Source organism: Pleurodeles waltl, chromosome 8 (assembly GCF_031143425.1).
Source record: "Pleurodeles waltl isolate 20211129_DDA chromosome 8, aPleWal1.hap1.20221129, whole genome shotgun sequence".
Lineage (NCBI taxonomy): Eukaryota > Metazoa > Chordata > Amphibia > Caudata > Salamandridae > Pleurodeles > Pleurodeles waltl.
This window is the reverse complement of record NC_090447.1, coordinates 69,997,819-70,022,584: the sequence shown is the minus strand read 5'-3', so window position 1 is coordinate 70,022,584 and position 24,766 is coordinate 69,997,819. Positions and strand designations below refer to the sequence as shown.

Below are 24,766 nucleotides of genomic sequence, written 5' to 3'. Positions count from 1 at the left end.
ATCATGGCTAAAATTCAGATTAAAACTGCTGAAAAATGTTCGGTCGAGTTTCGATTACAAAAGTGCATGACATTTGGCCATTGCAATGGGGATGCTTGTGTTTTCACACGGGGTGGACGCTTCCTTCCAAAAAGTTAAGATGTCAAAGACATGCTGTCTGGTTGCGAAGCGAGAGGGGCGGGTCCCGGTCGCCCCGGAAACAAGGAAGCTGTCAATTAGATGGACGTCGACGTACCAAGGGGAAAACGTCAACGCTATCTGATCGGGAATCGTGTGTGGAAAGAGGCCATCTTGAAGTGGAGCGTTTTCTCGTACAGTGTCTTGGTTAAAAAGTAATTCATATAAAAATGCTACTTAAATAGAAAAGAAGGTCACACATATATAGGACAAATATTAACAAGTTATAAATAGCAAAGTAATGAGATATACTGATATATTTGTGTAGCCCCTTCTAGGCTCTGCATGTTTCGTTAATAAAAGTGTCCTTCGGATTGCTGAGCAGCGGCTGCCCTTTTGAAGCTGCAAGGTCTGCACCGGTGCGGCTCCGGGGTCCTTGCATTCGCCGTCCTCCGCTTCAACATGGCCGCCTGGGTGTACCCGTCCGCGGGTGGGCGGGGCCCGATGGCCGTCTCTGCCCCGGGGCTGCAGGTGTGTCCGCGCCGGGGGTGTACGCGCACCGCCGCTGCAGCAGGGGGCCGCCCAGGGAGTGACGCTCTCCGCCCCCCCACCTGGGCCGCCCCCGGAGGAGGAAGTCAGGGAGTCAATGAAGGTTAGCCCGGCTTGGGAGCAGCCTGCAGGGATGGATGGATAGGTGGATGAATGGGTGGATGAATGGGTGGATGGAGTGACAGCTGAGCACTAGGACTGCTTCTGGGCTGCTCGGAGCGTGGAGGCATTCCAAGGAGGGGAGACACCACCTGTACCTTGTGGGCAGACGGGCCGGCAGCCAGGTAGGTGGAGGTAGCATAAATGCCAACATTTTAGGGGAGAAAAGTGGGAGATTTCTAGGAAAAAGAGGGAGAATGTATTTCCCCCATTGACTTCTGCTGGGGCCTGAATCGGGTTACTGTTCTGTGTAGTCTGCTGCTGCAGGATCCATGATGTATGGTTTTTTGTTTTTTGTTCCTTACCTGCCAGAAGCAGGAAGAAAGCGCTATGGCAGGCGGAGGGAGCGCGATGCAAGTGCTGTGCACTGGCTGCAGGAGCAGGTTAGGCAGTGCATGCTCTGGGGCACAGAAGGCCAGGCCTTGTCAGCTGAACCGCAGAGGAATTGGGCTTTTACATGCAGGGATCGGGAGGGGGGAGACCAGCCTTGCAAGGGGAGAGTTCGCATGGGTGGGGCGGGGAGTGCAAGTAGGTTTACCTTTCTGCATTCCAATTGTGGGAACGGTTTGAGGCTTGGGGCTAAAAACCTCTGTCACGCTACGACCTGAAAAATAAAAGCATTGGCTAGATTAAGGGTTTCCAACCTCTTCTCTATTGAAAAATGTGTGTAGCGCTTACTGCCTCTGCGTACGGTGGTGAAGCGCCTGCCTGCACAGGTAGCATGCTACAAGTGTGTTGCTTCAGTTTTGAACCTGTGTGCAAAGTGTTTCCGTGTAAACCATTAAGGGACCTGCAGATCTGTTCAAAGCAGCCTACTTATTGAAAACCATAAACTATGCTTGTCTTTCTCATACTGCTTCGTTCTTCATGGGCTATGCCCTTATTCTTGTCAAGACTCATTTTTGCCCACATTTCTGAATATAGAAGCCGAACAACGGTTAAACGATTTGATGGGATGTTAATGATGACCTCCTTCCTGCTATATGAGTGGTTTGGCCAATTTAAATTGAAATCGCCAACTAATATTGATTCATCTCTCTGATGGTGACTATTTAATTCTAGGAATGTCTGTTCCAGGGTTGCAATTGCCTTTTGCTCCCTGCTTTCAAGCCTCCTTTGGGTTCAGGTAAACGTTAACTGTAAATCATTTTTTCACTCTGATTTTCAGTTGCTGATTTGTACTGCTTGCATGAAGACTGATTCTTTTGTCAGTTTGTATACGTTTAGGTTTTTATTACGAGACACTAAGATGCTTATTCCACTTTTTGTCCTGCCTTCGGCTCCATCTTTTACGATGGGTTGATGGAATTCTGTGTAGCCCTTCAATGGTGTTTCTCTGAGGCCCAAGGTCTGGGAGACATATTATATCAAATGATCTAAGGTGAGTTTCCAGTTCGGTGTCTAGTGCGATTTTACCTGCTCCTGTAGTATTCCAGGATAACAGGGCGACCTTCCCAGATGAGTCATAGCTGAGACCACCTGGAGGGAGGTGCTGAGGACAGTTTGAAGAGCTTCCATGAGCCGTTCAGTGTTTGGGTTGCAAGCTGTATTCTGACCGATGCATCTGAATAAGTGCATTGATGGAGTAGTGGTTTTCAGATTATGCCAAAATTCCTCTGAGGCGATAGAGGCTCCTTTCTCACCTTTGAGCACTGAGTGCCTTTTCCTCTGGCATCTGGTAATCGTTTTGTGGGTTTGCTGTTGGCTGAGAGTTAAGGAAATAGGGATATTTTTCTGGGGCTGCCTTTCACAGGGTGATTTTCCATGTTTCCAGCACAGCAGTGTGGTTAAATATAAGATCCATAATGGTGGTGTCATGGAAGCGTATTTCGGTGGTCTGTCTTTTCTCACCCAGTCCTGACCCCATGAATGCTACATAATCCAAGTCTTCATCATTGATATTATCCAGGCCAGGAAAGGTTGCGCAAATTTTAATTATGATTGACCTATGATGCCAGTTTGTGCCACAGTAAATTGCTATCCATGTAGCCAAAGGCTTTTGAAAAGCTGGTATATTTCATAATAAGGGTGGAAAGAGCCACCAGGTTGTTGGTCGTACTTGACTTGGGACAGAAGCCTGTTTGGTTTAGTGAAACTAGTCCTGCTTCAGCCACCCAGCATTCTAGTTCTTGTAGCAGGATGCCAGCAAAACTTTGAGTCGGTGTCTAATAGGTCGCGATCATTCAGTAACTATCCAGGTTTGAATAGGGACCTTTGCTTGTAGATGGGATGAAGGATGGACCCATGGCAAGGTACAGGTATGTTGTTTTTCTGGAGAAAAAAGTTAAACAGCTGGAGACGTTCTTTGCTCCACTGGCTCAGGTCGTATTTGTAAATCGAAGCTGGTACTCCATTTGGGCCCCTTTTTATTTATTTTTGTTATCTGGGCTTCGATTACTGTTTCTGAGACGCTGAGGTTTGGGGAATTACCATTGCCGTCTGTGTATGTTGTTGATGATTCTCCAGAGTTGTACAAGGATCTAATGTGGGCTGACCAGGCTTGAAAGACAACATGATTATCTGCTGTGGAAGTTTTGCCGCCTTCTAGCTGGTTGATCAGAGCCCATTGAAGTTTGTTATTCGTTGATTTGCAGGTGTGGATAAAATCAATCCAGACTTGCTCGCTGTTTGTGCACTCTGTTTGCCCGATTGCTTTTTTGTACTCTCTCCTTAGTTCTATGAATGTGGGCCAGTTGGATCCAAATTCATGTGTGCATTGCTTTGCCTTTGTCGCTTTTAAAGTTTGCTTCTGGTGTTTGACTCCGTTGTTGAGCCAGTTGTTTTTGGCCAAGTGTTGGTGGATCAGGCACTGCCATTTGTTCGCTCCCAGAAAGCTTTTGAGCTCTTCTTGTATTTGTTCCCAGGAAGCTAATTGATTCCAGAGATCCCGTTTGCTTTTTGGGTCAGGTTGCTTTCATTGTTTGTTGGGCGAAGTCCGACCACTTCACTTGACTCAATGTTGTTTATGGATCATGGAAGCCTATGTTACTCCTCTATGCGACCAGTTTGTTGTCAATTTTAATTATTGCCATCAAAGATTGGTGGTTGCTTTCACTGCGATCTTCCACTTTAAACATAGTGATCATCTAAAACTCATGGAAGGAGATGAATAAGTAATCTAATATTGATTTTGTTGACTTTGTTATTCGTGTTGCCACCATTGGGGTGTTTGTTTCAAGCCTCCCATTTAGTGCTCTTGAGTCCCTTGGCTTCGTTTGTGGAGTGAAGCTGGTGTTCACAGCTGTGCAGTTGTGCATATTGTGAAAGCTGTTTTGGTATGCCCAGGTAGGCATCCAGGGTGTACACTTCCATTCTGCTTTGAGTGGTATGCCAGATTTAACTTGAAGTCGCCAACTAATATCGATTCAGCGCTCCGATGGTGACTATTTAATTCTAGGCGTGTGTTTCCAAGGATGCCATTGCCTTTTGCTTTCAAGCCTCCTTTGGGTTCAGGTAAACGTTCACTCAAGGTCTCTGGGAGACTTTTTCTATCAAATGATCTAAGGTGAGTTTCCAGTTTGGGATTTTACCTGCTCCTGCAATATTCCAGGAGGGGACAGGGTGATCTTCCCAGAGGAGTCAGAGCTGGGACGGAGGCAGGTGCTGGGGACGGTTATGAAGAGTTCCATGAGCCATTCAGTGTTTGGGTTGCAAACTCTATTCTGGCCGATACATCTGAATACGTGCGTTGATGGAGTAGTGATTTTCAGATTATGCCAAAATTCCTGTGAGGCGATAGAGACACTAAGGGTCTCATTACAACTTCGGCGGTCTTTGTTAAAGACTGCCGAATCTACGGGTGCCAGTATACCGCCAGTGCTGGGGGTATATCTGGCTCCCTATTTCGACTTTTCCGCTGGGCCAGTGGACGGTAACAGTTACCATCCGCTGGCCCAGTGGAAAAGTCACATCAACATTGCTGCCGGCTCGTAATAGAGCCGGCGGCAATGTTGATGTGCAGCAGGTGCAGTAGCACCCATTGCGCATTTCACTGCCTGAAATTCGGGCAGTGAAATGCGTGATGGGGCTGTGTCTGGGGGCCCCTGCACTGCCCATGCCAAGTGCATGGGCAGTGCAGGGGCCCAGAGGGGCACCCGAGTGCCCCTTAATCCCCAACCGCCATGGAAAGGCTGGCGGTATGACCGCCTGGTGGAGGGGCCGGCGGTATGGCAGTGGCTATTGCACCACGGTCATAATAGCTGGCAGAACACCACCAGTCTGTTGGCGGTGTTACCGCCAGCTTACCGCCGGCCGCCAGGGTCGTAATGAGGCCCTAAGTGCCTTTTCCTCTAGCACCGGCGATTGTTTTGTGGGTTTGCAGTTGGCAGAGAGCTCAGCAAATAGGGACATTTTGTAGTGGTGCTACCTGTTGCAGGCTGAGTCCACATTCTTCTAGCTGAGCACTGTGGTTAGGTGTAAGAGCCACAATGGTGGTGTCATGGAAGCGTATTTCGGTGGTCTCTCTTTTCTCACTCAGTCCTGGCTCCAAGAATGCTACATAATCCAAGTCTTTGGTATTGATTTTATCCAGGCGAGGAAGGGCCGAGCAAATTTAAATTATGTTTGACCTATTTAGCATGTCCCATGGGCCGCAGGAATTGTAAGTGGGACAGAAGACTAAAACAGCCGGTGTTGGAATAAGGTCTGATTTGTAAGTCATCTGCCCATGGGTGAGTGTCGAAGTTGAAGGGTTGATGACGTATGGCCTGTTTGTTTTTTGCGGTTGTGCTGAGTTCCACTCTAGGTTTTCTTTTGTGATGTCAGGGAGTTCTGGCAATACTTGAATGGTTGTTTTCGTTGCCTGGGTAGGCAGGTCCAGGCTTGCTTTCGTGTAGTCAATTGTTTTTGGTAAATTTGTATTTGATCTCTATGATAATTCTCTTCAGCGGTAGCTCGTGTATTGTGGCTATACCCCTGGTGGCCCATGGGTCCATTATGTTGTCTGATGGTCCCTTGTTTATGATTCATATGCTGTGGTCCAGTTAACTCCTGTCCTTTTCTATTTTCTTTTGCCCCACATGGTGGGTGCTCCAATTAGACTGTCGCTGTCTGAGCCGAAAGGACCAGACTGGGTGTTTCTTTGCCTGTCCATGTGTTCCAGATACTTGTATGCTCACTCCTTGCACGTCATTGAAGGGAGGTCCTTCTCTCATACTCGGTGTGTTGGTTGCTTGCAGATTCAGTGCTTGGCTGGGGAAGCACTGCAGACTCATAGGTTCAAGGGAGACATTGCTTGTGAGGCATTTCGTTCCCATGTGCAGGATGGCTTTGGCCACATTTTTGCTTGCGTTGCCCACTTCACTATACTTCGTAGATGCGTCCGGTTGCTCAGAGGGTTGGGCACTAGTATTGATGCTTTGTGCCTGTTTGAAGAGCGGATAGATTTGAGAGCTTTCTATTGCTCCAAGTTTTTTATTGCCTATTAACCTATTCGAGAGTTGTGTGTGTGTGTGTTTTTAAATTGAGTTTCCTCAGCCCTTTTGATCATCTTTTCCCAGAGAGTGCTGGTTGGAACAGATTTTCTGGGATAGTGCTTCCAATTGGAGTGCTGTTGATGCTTTTTGAATTAGGCTGGGTGCTGGGGGTTATAGTTGGCCTTGGAATCTGTGTTTTTTTCTGGTTTCATGTTTGATGTGTGCGATGGAGGATCCTGGAGCTGAAGGTCTACTTGGTCTGTTAGGATTTGTGTTGTATTTTAACTTCATAATCCTTAACTGGCTGTGGGCGCAAGGCGTTTGACTTCAGCTCTTGTTTCTCGTGAGGCGAGACTGTGTTTTATCGCCGTTGCCAGATTTTTCATAACGTCAGGTAACTCGGATAGTTTCTCCACAATGGGGCCACAGCTTCAGATCTCTGCTCCCTCCTGCACAGATTTTTTGGGCTCTTATTATCAGAGAGTTCAGTCTTTCCAATTTGGAATCAGTCGACATTGTGTATGATGCCAATGTTTGTAGGACTGATATCTGTATGTCCAATCTATCAGTGTTTATGGCAGTTGTTGCTGTTTTTGCAGAGAGCGTTCTGTGGAACCTGTTCCAGTCAAACTCTCTAGTGTTTGATGCTTTTGTCCTGTGTTGTTCTCCAAGTATGCTTTGCTTATCTGAGGTCAGACTTTTGATTTAGGTGCTTCCTGAGGTCAGTCGTTTTTTGAGTTTTTGGTCCTCCAGTTGAGTTGCCTGGGCTAATTGCTGTATTTATGGACTACTCATTAGCCCAATTTCCATGTATTCATGGCAGCCTACTCCTTGATCCCCTGTGATGAACGCTGACCTAGAGGGGTGGCCTTGATGCTACGCCTGCATGATAATGCCTGTAGGTTCCAGGTGGAGAGGAGCTTATATAAGGAGAGGCTTCCATTCTTGATGTTTCTTCTTGCGAGATTCCATAACAAACGTGTCCTTCGATAGTCACCTGGACACTTTACACCAGTAGCCTCGTATCCTTTCGTAAAACCCTGTTACTTGACCTGATCCTGTAGTCTCTGTTAATTGCTTGTCTAAGTTTTTCCTACTGTAGTAGCCTTACCACAACCAAGCTCCTTCTTCTGAATTTCCACTGGCCTTTGGTAGAACAGGCCTCTGAAGAACATTGCCACTCATTATCAATCTTTCCTTGAAGTTGCAAATATTAACTCCACGCACTTCAATCCGTAGTGAGGCGGTTATCCTCCTCCCAAAGCTTTCATTTCTACTTTATGCTTTTTTATCATTTCTTACACATTTCTGTGGATTTTTAATAAATATTCGATTTGCTATCCACTCATTCATTGGAAGCCTTTAAATCACAGCTCTGATACATTAGTGGCAGGACTGGTTACTGTATTTACCACATAAATGTGCCGAGAAGCCTTACGGCAGTGTTGTACAAGGCATGAACTCCACCATAATTGGTAGAAAGCCAGCGTGCTACCATTTAATCACACTTAGGGACCGCTTGGGTTCAAGATCTACCATCAACACCTTCTTTTCAGTGCAACATTCTTAACTTTGCTTGGAAGGAAAACATGGCTGGATTGCATTGAGCTGGATTTTACTATAATCCAGTGGTACATCTGTTGCTTAGGCTGTGAACTGCATTCCAACGTGGGCTTATGATCAACGCACTCACTCTGCATTTAAGATACCCAACCCATCATCTGGTGACACCCACAGCCGATACTGAACTCAGAGTTTGGAGGGGACATTGAGGCCTTCATATATAACCTAATTGTTTGCATAGCCCACTTGGTTGGCACCACAAACACAGAATCCAAAATGAACTGTTCCTGCACCTTAACGTAGCCAGGACATGTGGAACTGATCTTCTCTTCTTATGTCCCTCTTACTATCCTCGCGTCCATGCCATTTGATACAAGGTGTGCATTGCATTCCTGACAAAATGCTTACCTATTAAGTAAAAGTGAATAAATTAATCCATGAGTCACTTGAATTTTGGGTGCAGTCAGACTTGGACAACGGAATCTGCTAATAGGGTTCCACAACCTGCTTTTTGTAAAAAAAATAAATACAAAATAAATAAATAAAAATAAAATTATATATATATATATTTATTTATTGAAAAGAAACTTGTAATGTTCCAGTGGTTGTAATGGGCCTGTCTTTCCTATATGAGTAGGCGATTGAGGATGTCAGGTTAATGGGCTTCTTACACCTACTACAGATAAAGGAGGAGTAGGCTGGGATTGTAGACTCTGGGAGAGAGAAGCGCATGGAATAGACTACCTGGAGAGTGGGAATCATGGTTTAATAAAGTTGAGGAACTGCACTTGTTCCTAAAGTCCACTACGCTTTCCAGATTGATGGCCCTTACACCGCAGTTAATAAATGTCACTCTAATAATTCTTGAATTCCATAAAGCATTTCAGTATTTTTATATCTACACAAACTATAAAATGGTGTCTTTTTTGGGTAAGAAGAAAGGATAAAAGTATATTATTGATATGGCATTTCATAAATATACATAGATATATGTTTGTGTGATTGTAATGGTTAAGAATGATTTGTATTTTCTTTTAAGGACTTATTTTGCAATAACAGACAATTTTATATTGTGCACATAGAGTGGAACAAAAACGTTTCACGTTGATGCCTGCATCGGCCACTAATTTGTAAAGACAGAGGCCTATTAGTTATCTGTCATATAAAGTGGAATGAAGATTTATCAGATTTTTAGGGTGGGTCTAATCTACACTTTTGAGTGATACAAGTAAACTCACAATTCAAGAGTGTTGGTTTTAAAACTGTGGTGCACCAGAGCTGGTCTTGCCTTAGAACAGACTCAACTAAAGATGCATACACCCCAGAGCAAATGTGGACAGTGCCTGTAAGAATGGAACTATGCACCCTTCATGACCCTAGATGGGCGCATAAACAGTAGCTACTGAGCCTTTATTCTTTAACTCTCATCTAGCCATGACACATCCAAGCTTTTTGATCTCCGACAAAGAGAATTGGTCACCTTTGTAAGGGAAGGCGACCACTCCATTGTGCTTAATCCTGGGTAGGAGCAGTAAGATTGCCGAAATACCCTGTGATGTGACACTGGTGTGTTCGTGAGATGTGCGTCTCTTGTCGACAATAATATGTTGTTACATCAATGAGATATTTCAAACTTTTCGCCCTCTTGCTCTGGGAGTTAAGCTCTTTAATGTTGAGTGTAACAGTCTTAACCACTGCAGCCTATCTGAGCTATACAATGTCACAGTAAAATCCAAATCTAGTAATAATGGACAGTCACCAGACACATTGACAGTAGAGTGGGACAGCCACACCCACCTTACTCATGATACCCTGGCGCCATCACACACCACCACCCAAGAACTCAATCGAAGACCACCATAGGCGCTTGCATCAGACTACGGTAAGGAGCAGACCCTGTGATAAAACATGCCGCTCTAAGGGAGTGAGGGGTTGACGTTTGCTTTACTGACTGCAGCCCAGGGCGTTATATTTGTTGAGATGCCTGAAGTACTCAAGTCAAACCCTTTAGGGATCTTATTTAGGTAAAAACACAAGTTTATTAGTTAATTAAAACCATAAAACTTTCCTTCCACATAAACATTTCACAGAACAATTTTAGTGCAAAAAGGCAATTCCAGTTCTTTAGCTTAAGGTGACGTGGTTAGTGAGTTTTTCTTCTATATAAAGATTTTAAGAAAGGAACATACTAGTGCTATAGGTATTAATAATGGGACAACAGAACAATCTTATTGTGGGTAAAATAAATACAGCGCCAAGTAAAATCCTGTGTTTAGAATTAAAAGCTATATGAAATATCCTTCCCCCGAGATATTTAAGGAGAACGGTAGCAGACAAATGAGGCATTGGTAAAAATAGGACAAAGTGGGAAGAGGCCTTCTATCAGTTTTATCTACCCCTACTTACGTCTGATTGTTGAAACCGGACTTTATTACGACACGAGCTAAGCAACCCTGTGGGCTACATAGGGGCCTTCCCTTCTTTAGGATGTTAAAAAGCGGGTGATAGGGATTTCGCTATTGTTTCCGCCCTCCCTCTATCTGGTCATTTCAAGAGGTTGTGGTTTTATGAGTGAAAATGTCCAGAAATTGAACCAGCCTAATGTTCAATATTGTATTTTGAGGGTTAAATGCTGCAATTAGTGCTTGTCTGCAGGATCTAATTCTTAAGCCGTTAAATTCTTTTTTCAGCAAGAGTCTCCTTTCGGCCACCAAGGCTGGACAAATGCAGACCACATGCATCAAGTTTTCATCTGCTAGATGGCAGAGACGGCACTCCTGTGAGTCTACTTGCCGCTCCTTCTTCCATTTTGGCATGAGGTCTAAAGTAGGGACTTCACCCAGCCTAAGTCTGAGAAAGGATTGCTTGATTTTCCGTGAGTACGAGCCAGCCATAAGTGGTGATTCTTTAAATGTTTTGTAGGAATTAAGGATCAACCAACTATGCTCCCTTTTGGTGAGTGAGATCTTATCTTCTAGCCAGCTCTGTAATTTACTCACTTTATTCACTGCTTTATTGAAAATGGGGATGGGTAGGGACCTGTTCCATACCTCATCTAATTTCAAAAGACTCTTAATTTCTTCTAGATATTTTATGTAGTTGGAGTTCCCTCTTTCTAGGATAATTTCCTGCCAGACCAGATTGGCTAAAGACCCCTTTGTAGCGCGGCTCAATTTGTAGCAGCATTTAATGTATGCCGCCGGTCGGGCTAACGACTGTTTGACCAGTGTGAATTCCAGTCTGACCTGGGCTGGCGATGCACGCCCAGGTAGACGAAAAACGCGTTTATAGGTTTTTATCAGCAGCTTTTCCAGGAGACCTACTTCCATCCCCCTCATTAGTTCGGTCCCATAGGTGATAGTTGGAAGTAGCTTCGCTCTCATTACAGCTGTTAATGGGTTCAGAGCATGACCACAGATTGAATTTGCTAGCTTACAAAAGGCGTATGGAAGGGCCTGCGTCTTGTTTTTTATTGCTTCTTTTTGTGCCGTGTAATTACCTCTAGCATTCACCACCAATCCTAGGTATCTGTATGATGTTACTTCCTCTAGGGTTTTCCCATTCATATGCCATTTACCTTGGGTGGATGGCCTGCGGTTTAGGGTAATCATTTTAGATTTTTTATGATTAATTTCTAAATCATTGGAGCCTGAGTATTCTTCTAATGCCTTTAACAATTTCAGCATGCCTATTCTGGTATTACTGATTAGTAGTAGGTCATCTGCATATAGTAGGTTGGATACTTGTTGACCGCCCAGTGAGGGAGAGTGGGATGAGTGACCATTTAACTTGGAGGGGAGATCTGCTATGTACAGGTTAAAGAGTGTTGGGGCCAATACACAGCCTTGCTTCACCCCCACTGTTGTTTTGACTGCCCTGGATAGGTGAGAGCCTTCCCCCAGTTTAACCTTCACCCAAGTATCAGAGTATATTATGTTGATGGAATTTAAAATAGAATGTGGCAGCCCCCACTGTAGTAATTTGGCCCACAATTTGCCGCGTGAGACACAGTCAAAAGCAGCTTTAAAGTCAACAAAACATAAATAGGTTGGAGTCCCCTTTGCTTTTGCTCTGTTTATGATCAAGCCTAGCCCCATAAGATTTGTTAATGTTCCTTGGTGCTTGGTAAACCCGGTTTGATTAAAGGGTAGAATATTGTTATCTGTAATCCAGGCTTCTAGATGTTTTAGCACACAGCAGGAAAAGTACTTGAGGTCAACGTCTAAAAGTGTGATTACTCTGTAGTTGCTTGGGGAGAGCACGCACCCACCCTTATATATGGGGTGGATTATTGAGCCTTTCCAGGATGCCGGGACGTTTCCAGTTGTGATCACATCATTAAACATTGCTGCCAGGAAATTGGCCCATCTTTCCGTTTCTTGTTAAAAAAGTGCTTGCGGTAGGCCATTGAGGCCAGGGGCGAAGTCCATTCGTGACTTTCCAATGATTTTTAAATTTCAAGGGTTCCGGAATGTTGGGATCCCGGCTAATCCTTTAGGGATCTTTTTTCTGTTTCTTAAACAGCTTTTATTTTTTTTGGTATTCAACAAAACAACTGCAGAAACTTGACAACAACTCCACAACAGTAATAAAACTACAAACCACCCATTCCAACGAAGACAAAAGCACCACAGAAAAATAAACATAAGAATAAGCAGAAATAGAGAAAGAGCCCAAACACTGGAAATACACCTCCGTGAAGAAAATATGTAACTGCTACTGTGGGTGAGCCCAATAAAAACATCCCACAGTGGGTGCAATCAAAGTTCCAAATAAACCTCTAGACCGTAACATACAACTTCCTTTCAATAGATGAAGTATCCCCATCAATCAGCATCTCCAAGTTAGGATGGGTGGCACAAAATGTGACAACCATACCCGATGCAGCCACTGCACAATTCAAACATATTTACGCAAGACTTGCCAATAGCATCAGTTGTCTATATGTGGCCTGTGTTCGTGCAAATGGCAGAGCCTCCTTCTACAGGAAACAGATTTATGCCTTGATTTAGACTGATGCTTCTTCTTGTGTGTTCCACCACTCCTTCCCTAAATGCCCACAGAGTTTTATAGTGGGAGCCAGATCCCAAAGATCTCTCATCCTAGGAATTCTTTTGTATAGGGACAACCAAAGCCTCCGCGACCTCCCTCTTCAAGGTGTAATGACATGCTTGTTGTCCGTCCCCTATCTGATATCCACCTCCTATGTAATGTCTTCCTCCTGCAGTTTGTTCGGAATGAGTTTGAAATCTAAAGGATCCATAAGAGATATATTGAAAACATGTTTTTGGTGACCTGGGAGTGACCACTCTGCCAGCTTCTGGGCACAAGCAGGGACCACCTCCTTCTCAGAAAAGTTATGATATTTGGTAAAAATGTCTCCTCATTGCTGTCAAGGAGGGGTAGTCGTTAGACCCACCCTCTTAACCTGATCCGCAAAGGTCCAGATTGTTCATCGCCTCTTAAAAGAGGAAAAGAGGCCCACCAAAAATCCAGATCTTCCTCCTCCTCCTGGAGGCCCCGCTCTTAAAGTCTGTCTATAAGAGTGGTTTTCTTGATACAGCGGATACAGTGGTTACCTGCTGGAGAATCAAAAAGTGCTTGAGCCAGGGACTTGGTTAGGAAGGAGTTGTGGAGTGGAGTTAAATTAGCATTCACTTTTCTGCAAGTGATGCACGCATAACTTTACCAAAAAAACTGAGAAATGGTAGGAAGGTGAATTAGCTGCGGTGTATTTCCATGTTAGTCCTAAGATGATACCAGTTATCTGCACCTGTCTGAGCATGCCAGTCTTTGCACTCTCAGTGAGTATAAATGCCAAATATGTACTAAGTTATCTGTGCCCTCTGTGGGACATCCTTGTATTCCTCTTATGACCTTCTTGAATTCCCATCTCTTCTCCCCATGAAAGAGTGCCGTATCCACAGATGCACACCTGTGTGTTTGTTTCTGAATGACCTTCTTTTTCTGGAATCTTTCTTGCATACATTTAGTACGGAATGAACCTTTTTTATTGGTAAGATCCTAAAATGGAGAGTTGTCTCACATTTTTGGTTTTACTGATCATTTTGGAGTTCTGCTTGACATTGGGTAAATTGGGTGGTAGGGATGAACAGATATGTATTTGGTGCAAAATAAGTTGATCTTGAATATTACAAAGTGTTTCTGCTCAGGCACCATTAACATGTTTTATACTTTAAAACATCTGCAGCAGAGATGCTGGGGTTTGTCAGAGGGGTCTGGACTATCACAACCACTTTGTGTTATTTGTGGGCATAAAAAGTGGCTGAGCATCATCTTCTCAGTAAAAATATGAACACATAGTTAATTCTAAAACTGCATGATTGTCTGTTTTAAATGCTAACACTGCTTGGCCTACCATTCTGGTACCATTGTTTTGCTGGTAAAAGGGTTAACTAACACCTGTGTGGACTACCATTGGTCTCCCGATAAAAGACAGACATCTGCTTGAACTACCATTGTTCTGCTGATGACAGAGGCAGACATCTGCAAGGAGAACCATTAATTTGCTGCTGAAGGAGGTAGGCATGTCCAATAAATATAATTTTTCTGCCTGTCACCCTTTTGTTTTATTTCATAAAGCCTAAAATATTTACTTTTTGAAAAAGGTAGCTTTGTGTGTGTGATGATACTTACTGGTGTTCGCAAGTTGTGCATGTAGAACACTGTAGCCACACTGGTTCCCAAGTCTGTATGTTGCAGAGGGTTAGCATTATTTTACTGATGTACTGTAGGAAAGTACCATCTTGCCTGGCATGTTACCCCCATTGTTCACTGTATATATGTTGTTTTAGTTGTATGTGTCACTGGGACCCTGGTAACCCAGGGCCCCAGTGCTCATAAGTGTGCCTGAATGTGTTACCTGTGTAGTGACTAACTGTCTCACTGAGGCTCTGCTAATCAGAACCTCAGTGGTTATGCTCTCTCATTTCTTTCCAAATTGTCACTAACAGGCTAGTGACCATTTTTACCAATTTACATTGGCTTACTGGAACACCCTTATAATTCCCTAGTATATGGTACTGAGGTACCCAGGGTATTTGGGTTCCAGGAGATCCCTATGGGCTGCAGCATTTCTTTTGCCACCCATAGGGAGCTCTGACCATTCTTACACAGGCCTGCCACTGCAGCCTGAGTGAAATAACGTCCACGTTATTTCACAGCCATTTTACACTGCACTTAAGTAACTTATAAGTCACCTATATGTCTAACCTTTACCTGGTAAAGGTTAGGTGCAAAGTTACTTAGTGTGAGGGCACCCTGGCACTAGCCAAGGTGCCCCCACATTGTTCAGAGCCAATTCCCTGAACTTTGTGAGTGAGGGGACACCATTACACGTGTGCACTACATATAGGTCACTACCTATATGTAGCTTCACAATGGTAACTCCGAATATGGCCATGTAACATGTCTATGATCATGGAATTGCCCCCTCTATGCCATCCTGGCATAGTTGGCACAATCCCATGATCCCAGTGGTCTGTAGCACAGACCCTGGTACTGCCAAACTGCCCTTTCTGGGGTTTCACTGCAGCTGCTGCTGCTGCCAACCCCTCAGACAGGCATCTGCCCTCCTGGGGTCCAGCCAGGCCTGGCCCAGGATGGCAGAACAAAGAACTTCCTCTGAGAGAGGGTGTGACACCCTCTCCCTTTGGAAAATGGTGTGAAGGCAGGGGAGGAGTAGCCTCCCCCAGCCTCTGGAAATGCTTTCTTGGGCACAGATGTGCCCAATTCTGCATAAGCCAGTCTACACCGGTTCAGGGGACCCCTTAGCCCTGCTCTGGCGCAAAACTGGACAAAGGAAAGGGGAGTGACCACTCCCCTGACCTGCACCTCCCCTGGGAGGTGTCCAGAGCTCCTCCAGTGTGCTCCAGACCTCTGCCATCTTGGAAACAGAGGTGCTGCTGGCACACTGGACTGCTCTGAGTGGCCAGTGCCACCAGGTGACGTCAGAGACTCCTGCTGATAGGCTCCTTCAGGTGTTAGTAGCCTATCCTCTCTCCTAAGTAGCCAAACCCTCTTTTCTGGCTATTTAGGGTCTCTGCCTCTGGGGAAACTTTAGATAACGAATGCAAGAGCTCATCCGAGTTCCTCTGCATCTCTCTCTTCACCTTCTGCCAAGGAATCGACTGCTGACCGCGCTGGAAGCCTGCAAACCTGCAACATAGTAGCAAAGACGACTACTGCAACTCTGTAACGCTGATCCTGCCGCCTTCTCGACTGTTTTCCTGCTTGTGCATGCTGTGGGGGTAGTCTGCCTCCTCTCTGCACCAGAAGCTCCGAAGAAATCTCCCATGGGTCGACAGAATCTTCCCCCTGCAACCGCAGGCACCAAAAAGCTGCATTACCGGTCCCTTGGGTCTCCTCTCAGCACGACGAGCGAGGTCCCTCGAATCCAGCGACTCTGTCCAAGTGACCCCCACAGTCCAGTGACTCTTCAGTCCAAGTTTGGTGGAGGCAAGTCCTTGCCTCGCTGGGCTGCATTGCTGGGAACCGCGACTTTTACAGCTACTCCGGCCCCTGTGCACTTCTGGCGGAAATCCTTTGTGCACAGCCAAGCCTGGGTCCACGGCACTCTAACCTGCATTGCACGACTTTCTAAGTTGGTCTCCGGCGACGTGGGACTCCTTTGTGCGACTTCGGGTGAGCACCGTTTCACGCATCCTCGTAGTGCCTGTTTCTGGCACTTCTCCGGGTGCTACCTGCTGCTGAGAGGACTCCTTGTCTTGCTCGACGTCCCCTCTCTCTCCTGGTCCAATTTGCGACCTCCTGGTCCCTCCTGGGCCACAGCAGCGTCCAAAAACGCTAACCGCACGATTTGCAGCTAGCAAGGCTTGTTGGCGTTCTTTCGGCGGGAAAACACTTCTGCACGACTCTCCACGGCGAGAGGGATCCGTCCACCAAAGGGGAAGTCTCTAGCCCTTTTCGTTCCTGCAGAAACCTCAGCTTCTTCTGTCCAGTAGAAGCTTCTTTGCACCCGCAGCTGGCATTTCCTGGGCATCTGCCCATCTCCGACTTGCTTGTGACTTTTGGACTTGGTCCCCTTGTCCACAGGTACCCTAGATTGGAAATCCACAGTTGTTGCATTGTTGGTTTGTGTCTTTCCTGCATTATTCCTCTAACACAACTTCTTTGTCTTTAGGGGAACTTTAGTGCACTTTGCACTCACTTTTCAGGGTCTTGGGGAGGGTTATTTTTCTAACTCTCACTATTTTCTAATAGTCCCAGCGACCCTCTACAAGGTCACATAGGTTTGGGGTCCATTCGTGGTTCGCATTCCACTTTTGGAGTATATGGTTTGTGTTGCCCCTATCCCTATGTTTCCCCATTGCATCCTATTGTAACTATACATTGTTTGCACTGTTTCCTAAGACTATACTGCATATTTTTGCTATTGTGTATATATATCTTGTGTATATTTCCTATCCTCTCACTGAGGGTACACTCTAAGATACTTTGGCATATTGTCATAAAAATAAAGTACCTTTATTTTTAGTATAACTGTGTATTGTGTTTTCTTATGATATTGTGCATATGACACTAAGTGGTACTGTAGTAGCTTCACACGTCTCCTAGTTCAGCCTAAGCTGCTCTGCTAAGCTACCATTATCTATCAGCCTAAGCTGCTAGACACCCTATACACTAATAAGGGATAACTGGGCCTGGTGCAAGGTGCAAGTACCCCTTGGTACTCACTACAAGCCAGTCCAGCCTCCTACATATACTTTTTGGTTGTCACGGTTAGATTTCATTATTTATTTGGAAAAGGGAAGGCTGCCACTGAGAACAACATCATGACGCTAATTGAATTAGGACAGTTGCCTTCAAAGTCGTCTTCTGTCAGATCATAGGGGGAATAAAAATGAGTTGGGAGACTGTGCCTCATTTCAAGAGGAGATGTCCTCACAGCACTATATCCAGCATTCGTAGTTCACACTCACCATCTCCCTTCCTGGCGATTTCTGCATGACGTCTAGCAGTAGTTACCAGTGCAATCCGTACAGCACTTGACCATGAGGAGCAATGCTGGGGCTTGTGACAATTTCTCTGATTGGAAGATAGACAGTGGGCTCTGTTTTCAGTTTTCTCTCCAACCACAAAAATGATTTGAAATCTACGCCCAGGGTGTGAACAGTCCTCATCGAGCACTACACAATTACCATAAAGGGCCACACACTAGTTCAGTTTAAGGCCCTCCTTGGTTATGTTTGAGGTACCAGACAAACCAGTGGAAATCTTTTATTCTGTTGTCAGTGCAGTATGTCTGTCCTCACTTTCTGCTCCAATATGCATCTACAGCTAGCCTGGTCTGAAGTGAGGAGACAATGGCAACCTTCTCTTCACTTCCTTAGATGCTTCTCGGCTCTAAATATCTGTACTCCGCAAGCAAGCTGTGAAGTTGTGGTTTGGAAGCTGGTGCGGCTGCTGAACCTCCTGCACGTTTGTCCTCTGGGTTTTTGTGAATCTCAACGCTGTGATTCAGAATCCAGTCTTGTTCCTGTCGAGTTACCTTTCTAGTAGAAAATCAGGTCAGTCTGGTTTCTGCATAATTGTTCAGTGACTTCACATGGAAAACATTTTGTGTGGTTGTTTTTTTAATATATTGACTGGTGTTAGGTTTACTCACCTCTTGATAGTTGTACCTTGAGCATTTAAAGTGGGATGACCATGTGTCCTTGATTTGTTAGACGGCTGTGTTTTTTCACTGTTGGTCTAGGCAAATTTCAGTAAATTTAGCACATGTCCCGGTTTTTAGAGAGGGTCTACTGAACACAGAGGAAAGCTAATTTTTATGTGCTGCAGTGCAAAATTCATTAGCGGCCCCCAGCAGAAAGCAATTTACTTAACCCGGGTGCAACCATATGCAAAACTCGCACTTAATTCCCTATTAGCACATCATTGTCTGTGGTTTCTAGCTGATGAGTGTTGTTGATTAAGTCATTTTAGGTCCCCCTGTCTCTGCTAACTTATTATCCCACTTTATGATATGTTCCAGTTTTTGGGTTTCAGAATCTGACCACCCTAATTTGATGTTAAGTAGCATATAATGGGCACAGTGGGAATTAAGTAATCACAAAAGGTGTGGGGTAGTAGGAACAGGGGGTAAGACTGGGTTAGTCTTTAACCAGTTCCTGGTTGCATTAGGTTGCTTGATAGGGGGTGCTGTGTTGCCCTACAGGAGTAGCAGGGGATTTTCCTTTACGGACTAGGTGGTCTCACACACATAATAGTGTCTTGCTTCATCATATGACCACCTAGCCCCACCTAAGTAAGATGATACTACTCAGGTGGACTCGACCTCTGGTTAAAAGAACCAGAGGGAGTGCTGAAATTGAATTGACCGGATAGTTACAGTGATCCAGAGGGGGTGAATAATAAAATTACCTAACATGTCACCGGTGGCTCTTGTTAGTTTTAATGGTGGTGCATGTTGGTAAGACTAAAACTAAGGGGGAAGGCTCGTTAGAGGATAATGTCTCTTGACATTATCCTCTAACGAGCCTTCCCCCTTAGTTTTAGTCTTACCAACATGCTGGTTCTTTTAACCAGAGGTCGAGTCCGCCTGAGTAGTATCATCTTACTTAGGTGGGGCTAGGTGGTCATATGATGAAGCAAGACACTATTATGTGTGTGAGACCACCTAGTCCGTAAAGGAAAATCCCCTGCTACTCCTGTAGGGCAACACAGCACCCCCTATCAAGCAACCTAATGCAACCAGGAACTGGTTAAAGACTAACCCAGTCTTACCCCCTGTTCCTACTACCCCACACCTTTTGTGATTACTTAGTTTCTTTTGGGAGGCGGTGTGGGTTAGCCTTGCTTCCCTTGCTCTCTTTCTGTGTATTCACAGTGGAATTAACCATCTCTTGGGTAGGTAAGACCTAGAGAACCGGTGGAGACACTTTCTGCCTGCATAGTCAAGCAAGAACGTATCAAATTAGGATCTTCTGGTAGATTATCTGAAGAAGGGGAGGCCACCCTGATTGTCAGAGTAAGGAAATCCCACTGATTAAGTGCCAGAATGATAAACCAGCAATTGCCCCAAGTCTAGCGATAAGGTTATTTAGTAGTGAGTGGTTGGCAAAGAATATATTTTGGTGACTTGGTTTTAGTTTTCAAAAGTTGGTGGGTGTGGTTGTTGGAAATGACCCTTTTTGCAGGGTTATCCCCAAACATTTTGCCTCTGAACTCCTGTTGTTGACTATGTGCTGCATTTAGTTTTTGCTGGCTTTAGGACTCTGGGCCCTTTAGCACTGTTGATCAGTGCTAAAGTGCAAGCGCTCTCCGTCTAAATCGTATTGGTAATTGGTGTATCCATGCTTGGCAAATTTGATTTACTAGTAAGTTCCTAGTACAGTGTGCCAGGTGTGCCCGGGGCCTGTAAATCATATGCTACTAGTGACCTACAGCACTCATTGTGCCACCCACATAAGCAGCCCTTTAAACATGTCCCAGACCTGCCATTGCACTGCCTGTGTGTTCAGTTTTACACTGCCATGTTGACCTGACAAGTGCACCCACTTCCCAGGCCAAAACCTTCCCTTTTACTACATGTATGTCACCCCCTAAAGTAGGCCCAAGGCAGCCGCATGGGTAGGGTGCAGTGTATTTAAAATACGCAATATGTACTGGTGTGGTTTACAAGTCCTGATAGTAAAGTACTGCTAAATTTGATTTTCACTATTGCAAGGCCTAACTCTCCCATAGGGTAACATGGGTGTTGTCTTGAAATATCTTGTAAGTGTAATTTCCCATTGAGAGCAGATTGAGATTTGGAGTTTGGGGTCTCTGAACTCACAATTTAAAAATGCATCTTTTGGTGAAGTTGGTTTTTGAATTGTAAGTTTGAAAATGTCACTCTTTGAAAGTGGGCATTTTCTTGCTTAACGGTTCTGTGCCTCTTTTTGTCTGCTGAATACACGTCTGGGTGAGGATGACAGGTGGGCTGTTTGTTTATTCACTCTAGACAGTCACACAAATAGAGCTGAGGTGTATCCTGATGGCCCATCCCCAGGCTGATGGGTATTCCTGAGCAGGAGTGGTGGGAGGAGCTGACACTTGCAACTGAATAGGGCTGCGCCTGTCCTCACATAAAGCAGTTTCCAACCCCTTTGAGTGTGTCTGGGGCCAGGGCAGGGAAAGACAGGGTCTTGTGCACTACAAAGACTTCTCTTTGAAGTTTCCTTGCTTCAAAGACAGAAATGGGTATAAGTACTGGACCTCTGATCCCACATAGTTAGAGAACACTTCTGAGCTGAGGACGTTCTGCCAGGAAGAAGAGCTAGATGCCATAGGAGAGACTGCCACTCTGCCTGTTGCTTTGTTGTGCGGGCCTGCTGCTTCTGTCGTGGGAGTGAAAGGACTGGACTTTGTTTTCTACAGCCTGCTTTCCAAGATTCTCCAATGGCTTGATCTGAGCCTGCCCCTGCTAGAAGTCTCAGGGACATCAAAGACTTCATCTGCCAGCTCCTGGGCTTTTCTGGTGAGAATCTCCTGACTTGCCAAGTGGTGCCAGCTCCAGTCCCAGGGCCCTTGGAAGTGTAAGCTGGTGACCTGAAGAAGAAAATCCATGCACCAACGCGTTATGACAGAAAAATCAACACAGTGCCTGTCTTGCGGCTGCAGAATTGACGCAGAGCCTGTTTCACCGCAGCTCCATCAACACAGCGCATTGGGATTTTCAACGGATCGTCCTCAGGTGTCAATTTCTCATTAAGCCCTGCACTGCTGTAAGGAACCGGGGCTGCATGTCTGGAAATCAACACATTGCCTTTCACGCGAGGTAAGAATCAACGCATCACTTCCCCTGCAAAGTAAGGAAGCAACGCATCACTTTGCTTTTCAGCACCTCACCTCCCTTGTGGCCCACATTTTCTTTGTTTTGACGCATCTCAAGTACATTGTGCTAAAAAGATACAATGATTGATTCCTATGGATTAAGACTCTGTGTGTGTACACAAATACTTTAGACATTGCCTCTGAGATAAGCCTGACTGATCGTGCCAAGCTACTAAGAGGGTAAGCAGGGGTTATCTTAGCTCCCTTACCCTGACTACAGTGGGGGTCCCTACTTGGACAAGGTGCAAACCACTGCCAACTAGAGACCCCATTTCCAACAGGGTTCATGTAAAATACTTGTGATCAATTGCATTGTGAATGCAGTATCATTTTGCAGACTTTTCAATTTATAAAACAAATAATAATAAATGTTAGGAAATTCCTTGTGTCTTAACGCAGCAGTGGAATGTGTTCTCGACATGGCGACCTCTCTGGCTTGCGCAGCTTTGTAAAAGTACCAGGTCGTGTGGGCAGTCCTGCTTTAGCCAGAAGTCTTCCCTGTGTTAATGAACTGCGGTTGCCCACAGGTGCAAAATGGTGCAGATGCCGCTACCACTGGAGCGCGAGGGGACCCTGATTCAGATCCGCTTCACCACGTTTGCCGTGGCAACCGTCTGCTTACCCTTGTTTGGGTTCCTCTTCTGCATATTCTGCTCTCTAATTTTCCACTTTGAGGAGACAACTGCAACGCACTGTGGGGTAAGTGCCTGAGATGTTACTTGATATGGTCACTGGGGCTCTAATTTGATTCCTTGATGCCACAGTATTGTTATTGCATCGAACAAGGTGGCAGTGGCTAGCCTCTGCTGCCCGTGGTGCGCTCCTACCATTATCATATCACGAAAGCAGGTGCACAAAAACAGTCTGTTTAGCACTCATTGTCCAGTGTTTCCTATTATTCAGTCGTCTTCCTGGCGTACTGATTAACTTGAAATTATTTTTGGTCTTGTGGTGATTTTGTTAGTAGAAGATCCTGGCAGGCTTCTAGTGTTCCCCAGGACCTTTAGAAAACGGGCCAGGTTTAAATAGGTGGCTGGAAGGAAATGGACCAATCCGTGTAGTAGTCTCCTTTGACACCTCATAGAATGCATACCACTGTGCCAGGTCACTTTTCTGGTGCTTATGGGCCTCGGATTACAAGGCAGTCCTTGTAACCAATATTGTCTTTTTCCCTGGGACTTCAGGACTCTGGCGCTACTGCAAGCGCTTGGAAATGCCAAGTACCTTTCAGGCTGTGGCAAGGGTGAGCGCTCAAAGCTTACCCTAGAAGGTAATGTAGGCTGTCATACTCAAATAGCGTCCACAGATAATTAACAGACAATAAAATGTAATGTCCAGCCAGTGCCCTGTGTGCATAAATGGATGGCACTTGTTTTCAATAGGGACTCATGGTTCAGCTGTGTTTAGTAGTTTGATAGCTAATAATGTTTGTAATGAAGTAGGGACACTCTGGCTTCTCTTTATGTTGTGCTCAGCATACACATCTTTAGGGGAAGACTTGCAAGATGTAACTTGCTTGTGGCTTGGTGTATGCAGAATTTATACCGCTTATTAGGCACTGATAGACAGTGGAGTGATGCTGCCAAGCCTGACATGGAGCAAAGAAGTCCCTGGCCGGTTAGATACGGTGAAGCCAGTACTAGGGGCTGCAAACGTTTAATGCACCAGAAGCGTTCAAACCTACAGCCAGCTGAAGGGATGCTGGATAATTTGGTAGTCATTCATGTGACATATCAGGCATAGAAGAAAAGCATGATAGTCCCTCCAAAAAGTACTTTTCCAACCACGTGCTAGGTGTTGAGCCATCCCACAACTCATGAGTTCAGTTTGGTGGATAGTCAGTGCTTTATTTATTTTCTTTCAGGTAATAATGGACTATAGTCCAGAGTAGAGGTGAATGTCAATAGTAAGAGGACTTTTTGAACAAGTTCACTGCACTAACTTGACAAAGACAAGGGTCTTTTGAACTCAGAAGTGATGGTATGAGTTTACATTTTGAACCCTGAAATGGAGATGGAACAAATGCTTCAAATTTCTATTAAAAAAAATGTTAACAGAAATGTTTCAATTTACAGAATTGAAGCCTTTTTGGCAGTGCCACGGGTAACAATTAATTTTGATACAATGTATTTATTTCAGTTGGAATAATACATTTCGATGTGGAATGTTGACAGTCCTTCACTACAACTATTCGTGACAGAGAGAAAGTAGCCCACCGGTTCCCCCAGTAACCTATTTGTGCTTTGTTTTTCAGGTTGTGAATTATCTCCCCTCCATTAGTGCTTCGATTGGTGGGGAAAGCCCCCAGAGGTACGTTTGGCGCTTCTGCATTGGACTCCATTCGGCACCCCGCTTTTTGGTGGCTGTGGCCTACTGGAACCATTATCGTGCTGCTTCATGTTCCCAGCGCACCTACCACTTCCTGTGCCGCATTACCTTCATGTTGAACATTTTGGAAAACCTCTGCCTGCTCCTGTTGACGTACGTGTCCTCCACCGAGAACCATGGTAGGTGATAGATTTTATCACACAATATATATTCTGGTATTGCAGACTTGGAGGTCCGGTCTCGTGACACTGCAGAGTAGAGGTCATCTGATTTCAGAATATGAATAATGGAGCTTTCTTGTATATTGCTACTATCCAGGTTGTTGCAATCTCCAAAGTACACAGCAGACTGCAAGAGGACAGCAAAACGTAAGGAGGTGGGGGTCAGAGGAAGGAGACATGAGTGAATGAAATTTCAGCCAGTGGCTCCTTTATTTATTTATTTATTTTTTTTAAACATGGTATTTGTGGGAAGCGCTAGAACACTAAGGTGTACCCTGGTGTACAGTGAGACTAGGTAATAAGAGGATCTTTAGCCCTTTTAGATTTAAAAACATTTGCTTTGTTTCTTGGTTTGAATGGCAGTGAGTTCCACTTTGTATATGCTTCTGGTGTGGAAAGGAGCCACCATTTTGTCTCGCTGGAGAAAAATGTTGAGCTTCCAGCAGAAATATGAGATGAGCATGGTCTAGCTTATATATCTCAAATGTAGTCTGAATAGAGGGGAAAGCCCTAATGTGTATTTGAGAGGAATACACAGTAAATTGAATAAAGTTC

The 24,766-nt window shown here is 45.0% G+C and overlaps 1 protein-coding gene across 4 annotated transcripts in view; it reads left to right on the top strand.

Moving 5' to 3' along the window:
• The first annotated feature begins 623 nt into the window (after positions 1 to 623).
• The window catches only part of PGAP2 (post-GPI attachment to proteins 2), a 118,846-nt gene continuing 94,703 nt past the window's right edge, over positions 624 to 24,766 (top strand). Inside the window, exons 1-3 of one of the 4 annotated variants that reach the window (XM_069203723.1) lie at positions 624 to 769; positions 22,190 to 22,361; positions 23,917 to 24,169. In XM_069203723.1, coding sequence (XP_069059824.1) covers positions 22,197 to 22,361; positions 23,917 to 24,169 — 418 coding nt within the window. In that variant the 5' untranslated portion in view covers positions 624 to 769; positions 22,190 to 22,196. Of the gene's footprint in view, positions 951 to 22,189; positions 22,362 to 23,916; positions 24,170 to 24,766 lie in introns of all 4 variants that reach the window. The other 3 variants (XM_069203725.1, XM_069203724.1, XM_069203721.1) reach the window with 3 other exon arrangements.